The 14,202-nt window shown below is 34.2% G+C and overlaps 1 protein-coding gene across 1 annotated transcript in view; it reads right to left on the bottom strand.

Moving 5' to 3' along the window:
• The window catches only part of SNTG1 (syntrophin gamma 1), a 364,140-nt gene that overhangs the window by 254,195 nt on the left and 95,743 nt on the right, over window positions 1-14,202 (bottom strand). The window contains exon 7 of the mRNA XM_053661064.1: window positions 2,610-2,712. Coding sequence (XP_053517039.1) covers window positions 2,610-2,712 — 103 coding nt within the window. The remainder of the gene's footprint in view (window positions 1-2,609; window positions 2,713-14,202) is intronic.

Here is a 14,202-nt window from a genome sequence, read left to right as displayed (position 1 = left end):
TCTACATTGACAGACTATTGCTCAGCATAACTACCTTTATTAATTATCTGCTATATTTCCTGGATAACTTGCAGATTCACCCTGCACTTTTAGTGTGTGGAGAGAACTTCTTAAACCTCAGGAGTTAGTCTTTGCTATTTTCAAACATTTCCCTCTACAGATTCTTCACATCTCTTAGTCACAGAGTAGAAGAAAACTAGAGGCTTCCTCTGGATTATATTTTGGCTTACAGAAATGTCGTGGCTGCTTTGATCTTCTATGCATATCACTGAAATGTTCTTTAGATAAGTAATGATGCTGTTTCCCATCTTGTCCTTTGGGTGGTCACTGGAGTACACTTTTAATTTCCTTCAAGAACTTCCTGTGCATTCACAGCTTGGCTAACTGTTTGGCACAGGAGGCCTAACTTTCAACCTACCTTGGCTTTCAACATGCCTTTCTCACTAAGCTTAGTCATTTCTAGCTTTTGATTTAAAATGAGAAATATGTGACTATTCTTTTCTCTTGAATATTTACAGGCTATTTTAATTAGTTTAATTTTAGTTTTGTGTCTCAGGGACTAGGAGGCTTGAGAAGAGAGAAGGAGGTTAGGGAATGGCTAGTTGGGTAGAGTGGTAAGAACAACATTGATCAACTGTTTGCTGTCTTATGTGGGCACAATTTGTGGTACTACAAAAAATTGTAACAGTCACTTAAAAGATAACTGATCACTAATCATCATAATAAATAGATTCAAAATATTATGAAAATTACCAAAATGTGACACAGAGACAGGAAATGAGCAAGTGCTGTTGGAGAAATGGGGCCGGTAGACTCGTTCCACACAGGGTTACTATAAAACTTCAGTTTGTAAAAAATTCAGTATCTTCAAAGTGCAGCAAAGTGAAGCACAATAAAATATGCATGCTTATATAATGTTTAAATAATCATCAGTGTGGTTTTGTTGAAAGAAGAGATGCATAAATTAATGAAATGAGAAAATTATTCCTTAATTCATGATTTCTACTTCAGACAATTAAAAATTAATGTAAGATGAGTTATAAAAATCAATTGCTCTAAAGCTGATAGGAAAAATATAAGGAAAAACAACTTTTTGACCTTGGGTTAGGCAATTATTTTTCATAGAAGATAAATAAAAGAATTAGCGTATATAGCAAAAATGACCAAAATATGGTAAATTAGATATTATCAAAATTAAAAACTGCAAATCGAAGACAACTTTATGTAAAAATATAGTTATGCACAGATGGAGTAAAAATATAAGAAAAGAAAAAAGAAAATATAACACATATAGCTGACAAAGGCTTATATACAGATTATATTTTTAAAATCCTGCAGTGCAGTATAAAAAGACATGACAATAGAAAAATGGGCAAAAATATTGAGTAGATACATTACAAAATAAGACATGCAAATATACAATAAAATATGCAAATGCCATATGACAAGGAACTAATCATCATTAGTTATCTGAGAAATACAAATTAAAACTACAAAGAGAGCACTATGCATTCAATACAATGGTGAAAGATATTTGACCATCAAATATTGGAATAAATGTTCCCAACCAGAACTCTCATAAATTGCTGGAGGAGGAAGTGAGAGGCCTTGAAATACATCCTTATTTTAGAAACATTCCTGGTAGTTTGTTAACAAGTTACTTATACAACTATTCTGTGACTCAGCAGTTCTATTTCTAGATACTTAACAATTGTTACAAAATTGTAAGACTTTCAATGCCTGCACAAGAATGTTCATAGCAGTTAAATGTACAATAGCAAAATACTGGAAACAACTCTGTTGTTTATAAATAAAATAATGCATTATGAAGCTTTCATATATTCATATAGTGGAATATTACACAGCAAAATAAATGAACAAACCATTGAAATATATAACAAGCACTTGCACATAATAGAAGAAGCACAGACACAGAAGAGTAAATACAGTAATATACCATTCAATGCAGTTTAAAAAGAAACGGAGTGGAAAATGGGGACAACTATAGTTGAATAATAAAAAACAAAATTTAAAGAGAAATAAACATAATATATGATGACAAGATACAAAGTCAATGATTGTTTCCAGTGATGTTATTTACTCGGAAAAGGCACACGAGAACAATTCTGTGGTTTAAAGGATGTGAAGTAAGCAAATGTGTATTTGTTAGTACTGTTCCAACTATTTGTTTAAGGCCTTTGCAATTAATTGCATGCAAATTATGCCTCAGTTAAAAATATATTCTTCTTTGATAGTACGCACATGGGAGAGACATTTTTAAGGAGAGGGACATTTTCTTATGAAAATTAATGCATTTCCACATATACTGGTGCTTCCTTCAATATCACAACTTCATTCAGGCAGCTTAAGTAGCCAAGTCAGTGTCTATATGCTCCTCCAATTAAAGATTTGAAAATAACAGTAAATGTAATGAATTCATTCTGCAATAAAAATAACATCTGTTCTCTTTACATAAGAATTAATAAAATAATTTGTTTTCAGGAAGAAATCCAAATTTTAGAAAGACTAACTAATTAATGTCAGGAAATGATATTTTAAAAGTAAATGCAATGATGTGAGCATTTTACCTATGCTTCATAAATGCTTACATGCACAGTCGTCATTCAGTGGGAGTTTGAGGAACGCAGGTGCTCTTTTTAAAAAAGACACTGTTAGCGTCACTTCTTCTCCAGCATTCCGAAGAACTTGAACCTAAAATTAAAAAGCATAAATAATACCATATCAGTACATTCACAATATTTTTATAATTTCAAAACCTTGAAATGATTTGTTGTCTTCTCCACCTTTGATTTTTTTTCCTAATAGCAAAAGAAATTTTATGAAAGACAGAGGAATAAATTATCTAACACTGCAGAAATGCGGCCATCAGTGTTCTTCCTCTTTCTACCATTCCCTGGTGCCCTGTTCACACACAACATCATCCTCTTCCATTCACATTTATTGAGGCTTTCTTGAGTTTATGATCTATTCTAGGCAAATATGAAGGATTACGGAGTTTACAGAAAAAAATGTAATGCTAAAATCACTGTATTTATTAATTTAATAAATATTTATTGAGCATATATTGTGCAACATTTACAGATAAACAAATAAATGACCCTTCAGATATTGTCCTGAGTGCCTGAGTATGTGGTATATAGAACTGAAAGTCATAGACACAGGCGACAGCATGATGGTTACCAGAGGAGAGGAGGTGGGGGTATAGAAAAGATTAAAGGGGGACGGATATATGGTGACAGAAAATGATTTGAATTTGAGTGGTGGACACTCAATGCAATATGCCGATCATGTGTTGTAGAAATGTACACCTGTTTCCAATAAATGTCACTCCAATAAATTAAATTAAAAATAATGTGAAAAATAAAAATAAAAAAATATGTTTTCTAGATAAATTTAAAGAAGAAGTTTTGCATTCTTTTCTAAAAAAGGACATCATCAACAAAATGAAAAAGCAGCCTACTAAGCGGGAAAAAATATTTTCCAATGATACATCTGATAAAAGGTTAATATTTAAAAAATTATAAAGAACTTATAAAACTGAACACCAAAAAAATTCAATTAATAATTGGGAAAAGATCCAAATAGACACATTTCAGAAGAGGTCATACCAATGGCCAATAGTCATAGGAAATATGCTCAGCACTATTAATCATCAGAGAAATGCAAATCAAAACCACAATTAAATACCATCTCATACCTGTCAGAATGGTTGTCAATAAATCAAGTACTGGTGAGGATGTGGGGAAAAGGGAACCCTTTTGCAGTGTTGGTGGGAATGTAGATTGGTGCAGCCACTGTGGGAAGCAGTGTGGAGTTAACTCAAGGAGTTAAAAATAGAATTTCCTTATGACTCAGTGATTCTACTTCTGGGAATATACCCAAAGAAACTCAAAACACTAATTTGAACAAATAGATGCACCCCTATGTTAATTGCATTGTTACTTAAAATAGCCAATATTTGAAAGCAGCCCCAGTGCCTATCAGTAGATTACTGGATATAAAAGTATGGTACATTTACACATAGAATACTACTCAGCTGTAAAGAAGAAAAAGGAAGGAAAGGAAGAAGGAGGAGGAGGAGGAAGAGAAGGAAGAGAAGGAAAAGAAGGAGGAGAAAAGGAGGAGGAGGAGGAAAAGGAGAAAGAGAAGAGAATCTTACCCTCTGGGACATCAGTGGACCTGGAGAACATTATATGAAGTGAAATAAGCCAGTCAGAGAAAGACAAGTGCCATACGAGTTCACTCATATGCAAAATCTAACAAACAAAATAAACTAACAAAGAAAATAGAAACAGATTCATACAAACAAAATAAACTAACAGAACAAAAAGAAACAGACTCATATGCAGAGAACAGATTGGCATCAGTCAGAGGGGAGGTGTGTTACTGAGCTAGATGCAAAAGGAGAAGGGATTTAGCCAAGGACAACCACAAGTCCTCCTAGATACAGACAACAGTATGGTGATTATCAGAGGGAAAGTAGGGTAGGAAAGGTCGAAGAGGGTAGAAGGGAGATAAATGATGATGGAAGGAGACTTGACTTGAGTGGTAAACACACATTACAATATACTTATACAGATAATGTATTATAGAATCTTGCAGCCAAAAATTATGTAACAGATGTCACACCAATACACTAAGTAGAAATAAAAATATGATGTATTTGAAAAATTCGAGTTAAAAAAGAAGAATCCTGGCCAAGTAGCTCAGTTTGTTGAGAGTCATCCTGACACACTAAGGTTTGGGGTTTGATCCCCAGTCAAAGCACATGGAAGAATAGGCAATGAATGCATACATGTGTGGAATGACATATTCTCTCTCTCTCCCCCTCTCTGTTTCTAAAATTAAAACAAAACAAAACAAACAAAAAACTAGAGCAACATGGTAAAAGATAGCTATATCATAGCAGGGGTTCAAGACCTAGCCTGTCTTGAATGTCACTGTTATTCTTAATTAACCTATATATACACATCAATGGTTCTTTAAACACTACACTTTCAAAGATGACAATGACACATAATGCAACATTGTTAAAACATTTTAATAATTCAATATGACAATATTTTCTCTAGTGAATATTAGACTACTTTATTTTACCATAAGTAATTATGATTTGTTAATCTGTTTTTACTAAAAGTTTTTCATTTAGTTGTATGTTTAATGATCCATGTTTATATAAATGAACAATGTGTCACCATGTGGTGCAAGTTACAATGTAGCCTTAGCTTTATAAAACAAAGCATATGAAGTAAACAGCACAAAATTTACTACCTTTTGTTTTAAGAATAATAATTTAAAAACATTTAAAAGTACAGTGTCTTGCTCAATTACAACAGCTAATATATGCTAGTGGGGACCTTCCAAAATGGATTATTTTCTATGGGGGTAGGGGGCTCTCATAGTATATAGGATTCCCCCACTAGGCGAGTGTTCTGTGAATCCATCTGTATCAGTGGATCCACTGGCATTGTTGTGAGAGGCTGTGTTTGGCTTCAGTGAATTTTTCTGAAGACTCATTTAAGGCGTTTGTCCATTTCATGATGGGTATTTACAGTGCACCCACCCACATTATGCTGAGTGTTGGGCAGATTTGATCAAAAACGACATAAACCCTTTGCCCCACTCTCCTTATTCACATGATCTCACCCTGAGAAACTTTTCGGTTTATTTGTTTCCCCAGATGAAAAATGTCCTCAAATGGCCTCTTCCACATTTTGCCAATATAGAAGAAGTGAAATAAAAACAGCAGAGGCACTAAAAGACATCAAAATTAATGAGTTTAAAAAGTTCTGAGCAATGGAAAAAAGTCTTGATGGGTGTATTGCATCAAATGGAGAGTACTTTGAAGATGACTGAAGTTTAAATGTGTAAGAATAACACTACTTTTTATAAATAAATTTTGGGGGGGGTTGTCCACCCTTCATAATAGATTGGCTAGTAAAGTTATATGTATGAAGGGATTCTCCACTCTCCCCAGTGGGCCATGTTCCAGAAAGCCCATTGGCTTTTAATTAACACATTTTTAATACATATTTTAAAAGCATATTTGACTCTCATATCAATTTTATGATGATAATCACCACCTCTTATGTTCCAGCTAGATGTTCAAATATAGAAACAGCTCCACAGTATCACCTGCTGGCCCACATTCCAAGAGGGAGATAGAAGATGGAGTCAACTCAGGTGCCAGAAAACAAGATCGAGTGGAGTAGGTAGTTTCTGTTTAAATTGGTAAAACTGCATAGGTGTAAGTTACTTACTTATGCATACTTTCTTGTAGAGATCAGTGAGTATAGAGTTCAAATCAATGTAACAAGCATTCAAGTCTTTGCCATATTATATAACATAGAATGTGCAGTGTTGAAATGAAAATGATAAAGCCCTCCAGCTCCAGAAACTGCTTAATGAATGAGAAAACAAATGCTCACAATAAATCAATACACTAAAAAAAGAAAAAAATATATATATAAGGAAGGTTTGAAAAAGTAAACCGTGTATGTCAATTCCTCAGACACAAATTTAGTCAGCATAATAGATGTCACAGTATTTTGTTTCTAGTCACTGTGCTAATAATACTGATATCATTAGAGTGTTGCACATTCTTTTTATTGGTTACTGCGATGAGAAACAAACAAAAACAAAACCTGCACAGTGTGAAGTTCTCAGCAGTCTTGCCAGCAGTTTCTACAGTTCCCTCATTGGTCACACTTCAGAAATCACCACTGACTTTGTCCAATGAGCAAGGTTCAATGAACGCAACAAATGCAATCAAATGTTGACTGAGGCTATAGTCAGATTTTCATGTTTGAATGGCTCCCTATCTGACTTCAATAGTGAAAATTATATAAAATTAGTCATTGCACCTTAATAAGGCACACTTACTTCAAATATTGGGAGAGAAGAGAAAAAGGTATTTTACAGGCTGAAAATATTCTTTTTAAGGTTTACTTTATTCTCATTCTAAAGAAAGGGGAAGGCAGAGAGAGAAACATCAGTGTGAGAGGAAAACACAGATCTTACACACACACACACACACACACACACACACACACACACACACACACACCACAACTAGGGACAGAGCCTGCCACCTGGGCATGTGCCCTGACCAAGAATTGAACTGGCAAGCTTTCAGTTAAGGGGCGATGCTCCAACCAACTGATGCAGGCCAGAGCCAAGCTGAAAATATTGTACCAGATTTTTTATACACAGTTATGCTATATTTGGGGCAGGATAATGCAGATATAGAACATTTCCATATTTATCTGGGAAAATCCAGAGTGTTTAAAATAGCCTCATATGGACAATATTATTTTTATTATTTCAAGATATTTTATTTTTATCTTCCTTTTTATGGTTATTCTATTACAATTGCTCCCATTTTCCACCACTGATAATATTTGGGTTTTTTTTTTAACATTTTATTTATTTATTTTTAGAGAGAGGGGATTGAAAAGAGAAAGAGAGAGAGAGAGAGAAACATCAATGTGTGGTTGCCTCTTACACATCCCTACTGGGGACCTGGCCCTCAACCCGCACATGTGCTGTGACTGGGAATTGAACCAGTGACCCTTTGCTTTGCAGGCCTATGCTCAATCCACTGAAAAAACCAGCCAGGGCCCCCACTGATAATATTTTGTATAATCAAATTTGACTAAAATAACTAATGTACATGTTTATTATAAATTTATGATATCACAAGGCATGTAGCAGGAGGCCTGCTTAGACACGCCCAGACAATTCAAAAGGACACAGTCCATTTGCTGAGCCACTGAGATAAGGAAGTGTGAACAACTAAGTAACTAAGATGTAAGAACAAAAGAACATTGTATGGCCCTATCAGCAGCCCTGCTTTCTTGCTTCTGTAAACCTACTTCTGCCCTGTAGGCTTAGTAAAATTGCTTCCTCATGCCACACTATAAAAACAAGCCCCTGCCCAAGCTCAGAACCCAGAATTTGGAGACTGTCTCCCCTGGGTCCATACACGTAAATAAACTTCCACTCCATACACCCCAAAGCAGCTGAATTGTTTTCTGTAACAGGCACAGCTACATGGATGTCTAATTTGTGAACAGTGCATAGATTTTAGTAGAATTTTTGTCGGAAGAAAGGAAAATCATAAAACTTTTCCTCATTTTTAAAAATTCTGTATAAAATTATCTCACGTAAAAGAAATTGTCAAGATCTGAAAAACAAACACCATCCCACTAGATCTGCAGCTGCAGCAAACCATTACTAAATATCTGTTGTGGCATATTATCACATGTTTACCCAACATAGACCTAAGAATTAAATATTTTGGAACGGCTGGTGCCATTTCCTGCATATACTGTCATTTTAGCCTACTGCGTGAGTCATTTACTTACATTATTCTGAATGTAAAGGCCATCCCCTGTGACACTCATTGAGCGCAGTATAAATACTCTGATACCATTAGCATCATTGTTGGGGCCACCAGATAAGAGCATTTCCTTGGTAATTGAAGTTTGCACAGGGAAAAGCGCAGCTGTACTGCCAGGGGAAAACAGTAGTTTCTCTGCGAGTCTGGTAATTTCAAATACTTGAAAATAGATATGTATGTCTCAAATACAATATACTAAATGAGTAGGAAGAAAATAGTTTGCCTTAGATGTTGCTTAATACATAAAGAAAAATTATGTCTCTTCTATTTCTTCATAATGACTTCAAATTACAGTCTTCAGAGAAATCTATCATGCACAGAAACATTGGAGAGGTGACAGTTGTACAAGCCATAAGATATTTATAAAATTATACATGATGCATGTACTTCATGAGTGCATGCACTTTATTTGGAAGCCATTTCCCATCTTACTTTTATGGAAATTACTGAAAACATACTGTATAAAAATGACTGTTAGCAAAATGCAAACTTACTGTCTTTCTATTTTGTCTTCTTAAACTCCTCTCTAGTCTACTTTTCTATGTCTACTCCAACAAAATTCCCAAGGAAACTCCTGTGACCTGGCACCCAAATGACAAAACAAACAAACAAACAACATCACTCTCTGGGAAAGCTCTCTCCTCATGCACTCGGCTCCAGGCTCAGACTTCATTCTCACCCTTATTCCTCTGCAAACCACGCATCATCTTAGCCCAAAGGAATTGCCAGGAAAGGGGTGACCATATCAATGACAATATATTAAAAGCAGTTCTGGGCCACTCTCTTTTTATAGCTTCCATATTAAAACTGCACTTTGTCAAAGGACATCTAAAGCCATATGTATCTTTTCCTACCTCCAAGCAATGGTTTAGTGACAAGGGAATTTACCCTTTCTTTAAATGAGTAGAAGTAAATTCAGGCCATTTATAGGTTATTCACTTGAGACCTAAAATTGAAATAGTTTATGTTCAGTTAGAAATTTTACAAAAATGTGTTGCTTTAGGATATGTGAACTTAAAGCTAATACTTTCAAATGAAACAGTGTAGGAGAAAACCATTGATTGTAATTTTCACAAACATTTCATTTGAAAAGCAGGTGATAAGTAAGTGGCAGCTGGGGTCACTGTCCAGTTAGAGTTAGAAAGACACTGGACTCATATGTCTTTGAAATTCCCTTAGTGTAATTTTACTTGCCTTAGTTATATTTGAATTGCTGAGTACAATGAGTTAATGTTTAGTATTAAGAGGAGGAAAAAAAAGCTTTACTTCCAAATTTATTATTGCTGTCTCCCTAGCAACGCCTCCAGACAGTGTTGCTGCACAGCTACAACTTAGTGAGAGAAAGAGTAAGCTTGGGAAAGATATGTTGACAGATTGATGGGGCAACAATGTGTCAGATCACTGGACTGGGAAATCGCTACAACTGGCTGCTGACTCTGTTCCTACCTTAGCTTCATAAACCGAGCCTCAATAAAGATGTCTCAAACACATGACATGGATGTCTGAAAATCTGGGGCCAGCACTGTTTCTGTTCACTGCTAGAACTGACCACCTCACTTTACTACAGTGCAGAAATTACAAAATTATTTAATAACAACAAATACTGCATTATAAAGGAAACTGGTAACAGTAACAATGTATGCTTTCTTTTTGATATTGCTTTGTGAAAGAAACTGAAAAGAAATTCTCAGACATTTTCTAAACCAATCATCAAACTCAAATGGGTATTACTAGGAGATGTATTAACCTTATTACAATTATTGATAAGGAACAATATCATAGAAATGTTATGATTTTGTCATAAGTCCAGAGTAAGAGAGTAGAAAGCAAAGTGTAGTCCTCTTAACCATTTTTTATCTACAATCTTTTTTAATTTAGAAAAAGAGTCTTGTTTTTAAATTTCATTTGACATGATCATAGTTATTTGTTACCAAATAAGCATAATGCTTTAGATTCTTTGAATATGTGGAACATGATGAATTAAATAATAGGGACAGAGTGTAAAAATCTCAAAATAAAGCACATATTACATATTGTCTATTGCTAGCATCTAGCAATACCTTATGCTGTATGCTGCATATAATACCTCATATAGCATGCTGTGTATATGCTATACTTGTATGACTGCTACTATTACTGTTGTTTTGCCGGTGCTTTCATCTTAAATATAAGCCCTATGGGGAAAAACAACTTCTAGTATCCAAAGGAAGGATGGATTCCTAATGTACATAGCCTTCTTTTGACTTGATCCAAAAGAAGGCTATGTACATTAGATATTCAATACATATTTCTTAATATGTATGATAATTATGGCTCTGTGCTCTGACATAGTATTTGAGTTATATTACTTTAAAAATATTCATACTCTCTTTTCACAACCTGATATTATTTTGATTAAATATTTTACATTATTAAATATGAGCTGATTTGTGCTGTGAAAGTAAAAATATTTTACTAACCATTATTAGATAATACAAAATATTTTATATCTGATTATCAAAATATAATTTTGTAAAAAGTGTAAAACATTCTTTTACAAGACCTTCAACATCAAGTCAGTGTGAAATAAAAACTTTACAGATTATAAATATAATCTGGATGCTTTATGTTAACATTTTCTTGATGAAAAAATATATCTCATCTAATTACTTTAGTGTTAACTAGAGATTTCTTTTTATTTTCTTGGATTTTTTATGATACCATATGTGATTGTTTATGATACCATATGTGAATTCATATGAGCAGCTGCCCAGGTAAATAGCAATATGAGTAAATCAAATCTTACAAATCCAACTAATGTAATGGATTTAGGCATATTTTTGTCCTGAATATTTTTAAGATATCTCAAGTCAGTGAACTGAAAGTGGTTGTATCCATTTCAAAGGCGACTGCACTCACTTACCAAAGGCTGGGCCTGAAGTTACATTTGTTCATGTTGGAAAAGACCTCAAAGAAGAAAAGATGATGATATTAGCCAAAGCTAACTTTAGGCTCCAGAATCAGAGTGAGTAAAAATGTGTGTAAGGTGAAGGTAGGAAGAAGGGAAGAGAGTGACTTACTAAAGAAGGTTATTTGGAAAGGGTTCTGATACTAAGTCTTATGAGTTAAACAAAATAGCATTACAGTGATATTCCAAGATAGTTGACATATACTTCTAGCCAGCTGTGTTCTTTCCTTAGTTAGGGGCTTACTGTTTTATGGTGTCTATAGCTAATAATTAGTCTATTATAATAGTCTCTTCTCATTCAATTTATCTTTCTTATCAACAAACATTTACTGAGCTTCTACAATGAAAATTGCAACAACATTCATTAAGAGCCCAGGAAAACTTGAAATAGAAATAAGTATTTGTGACTGTCAAGGTCTAGTTAATAGAAAGTTTTGAATTAATCTTTCTTATATTTTTTCCTTTACCATTTAGTCCCCTTATAACCCACTCCCCCCAAAATCACCATATTGTTGTCCATGTCCATGAGTCACTGTTCCTATTTCCTCAATTGCTCCACTCCCCACCCCACCCCACATTTTTCTGTCATCTGCTGTCCATCTAAGAATCTATCCCCGTTTTCCGTATTAGTTCAATGTGTTCCTTATATTCCACATATGAGTGAAATCACATGGTATTTCTCTTTCTCTGACTGGCTTATTTCACTTAGCATCATGTTCTCCAGGTCCATCCATACTGTCCCAAAGAGTAAAATTTGCTTCTTTGGTATGGCCAAGTACTATTCCATTGTGTAAATACACCATAGTTGTTTTATCCACTTATCTATTGATGGACACTTGGACTACTTCCATATATTGATGATTGTAAATAACACTTCAATGAACATAAGGGTACTTATGTTTTTTTTTTTCAAATTAGTGTTCTGAGTTCCTCTGGATATATTCCCAGAAGTGGTTTAGCTGGGTCAAAAGGAGGTCATCATTTTCATGATGAAAAAATACATCTCATCGAATTAGATTTGATTTATTGAGGTATTTGCATACTTCTTTCCACAGTGGTTAAAACAATCTGCATTCCCACCAACAGTGCAAAAGCATTCTTCTTTCTCCAGATCCTCACCAGCACTTGTTTGTTGATTTATTGATGATAGCCATTGTAACATGTGAGATGATATTGCACTGTGGTTTTAATTTGCATTTCTCTGATGAATAGTGACATTGAGCATCTTGTCATATGTCTAATGGCCAACTGTATGTCCTCTTTGGATAAGTGTCTATTCAGGTCCATTGTCCATTTTTTAATTGGATTATTTGGTTTTCTGGTGTTGAGTTTTGTAAGTACTTTTTAAGTTTTATCCCTTGTCAGATGAATCAGCAAATATATTCTCCCATTCTATGGGTTGTCCTTTTCATTTGGTTGATTATTTCTTTTGCTGTGAGAAAACTTTCTAGTCTGATGTAGTCCCATTTGATTTTTTTTTCTTTTGTTTCCCTTGCCTGGGGAGATATATATCATAAAAAAATTGCTACAAGTAGTGTCTGAAACTTTGCTGCATTTGGTTTCTTCTAGAACTTTCATAGTGTCAAGTCTAACATTTAAGTCTTTCATCCATTTCAGATTTATTCTTGTGTGTGGTATAAGAAGGTGGTCTAGTTTTATTATTCTGCCCATGTCTTCAATTTTTCCAACACCATTTATTGAACAAACTATCTTTAGCCCATTGTATGTGCTTGCTTCCTCTAATATTAATTGACTATAAAGATGTGGGTTTATTTCTGGGTTCTCTATTCTGTTCCATTGATCTATGCCAGTGCCATGCTGTTTTGATTAATATGGCCTTATAGTATAGTTTGATATCAGGCAGAATGATTCCTCCAACTTTATTCTTCTTTTTTAGAATCACTGTTGTTACATGGGACCTTTTGTGACTTCATATAAATTTTTGAAATATTTGTTCCAGTTCTGTGCAATATATTATTGGAATCTTGATAGGAATTGTATTGAATCTATAGATTGCTTTGGGTAGTATGGGCATTTTAATGTTGTTCATTCTTTCTATCCATCGACATGGTACCTGCTTCCACTTATTTGTATTTTCATTAATTTTTTTCTTCAGTGTCATAAATTTCTAAGTACAGGTTTTTACCTCCTTGGTTAGGTGTTGTATTCTTTTTCTTAACTTCCATTTCTGTTAGTTTATTATTGGCATATAAAAATGCAACCGATTTCTGGATATTAATTTTGTATCCTGTTACTTTGCTGAATTCATTTATCAGTTCTAGTAGTTTCTTGGTGGAATATTTGGGATTCTATATGTACAGTATCATGGCATCTGCAAATAAACTCAGTTTTACTCTTCCTTTTCATTCTGGGTGGCTTTTATTTCTTCTTCTTGTCTGATTGCTGTGGAGGGACTTCCAGTACTATTTTGAATAAGAGAGGTGAAAGTGGACATCCCTGTCTTGTTCCTGATCTTAAGGGTAACTTGTAGTTTTTGCCCATTGAGTACAGTGCAGGCAGCATATTTGTCATATATGCCCTTTACTATGGTCTTAGTAAATACTTAGGTATTTCCCTGTATTCTCACTTTGCCAAGAATATTCATCATACATGGGTGCTGGATTTTATCAACTGTCTTTTCTGCATCTATAGATATGATCATGTAGTTTTTATCATTTATTTTGTTTATGAATTGAATCACATTTATTGATTTGCAAATGTTGGAATAGCCTTGCATTCCCTTAAAAAAATCCCACTCGATCATGGTATATGATCTTTTTGGTGTATTGATGTATTCAGTTTGCTAATATTTTGTTGAAGATGTTGGCACCTA

The sequence above is a fragment of the Artibeus jamaicensis genome, unplaced genomic scaffold, assembly GCF_021234435.1.
Source record: "Artibeus jamaicensis isolate MK-2021 breed Jamaican fruit bat unplaced genomic scaffold, CSHL_Jam_final scaffold_916, whole genome shotgun sequence".
Lineage (NCBI taxonomy): Eukaryota > Metazoa > Chordata > Mammalia > Chiroptera > Phyllostomidae > Artibeus > Artibeus jamaicensis.
This window is presented reverse-complemented; position numbering and strand designations above follow the sequence as displayed.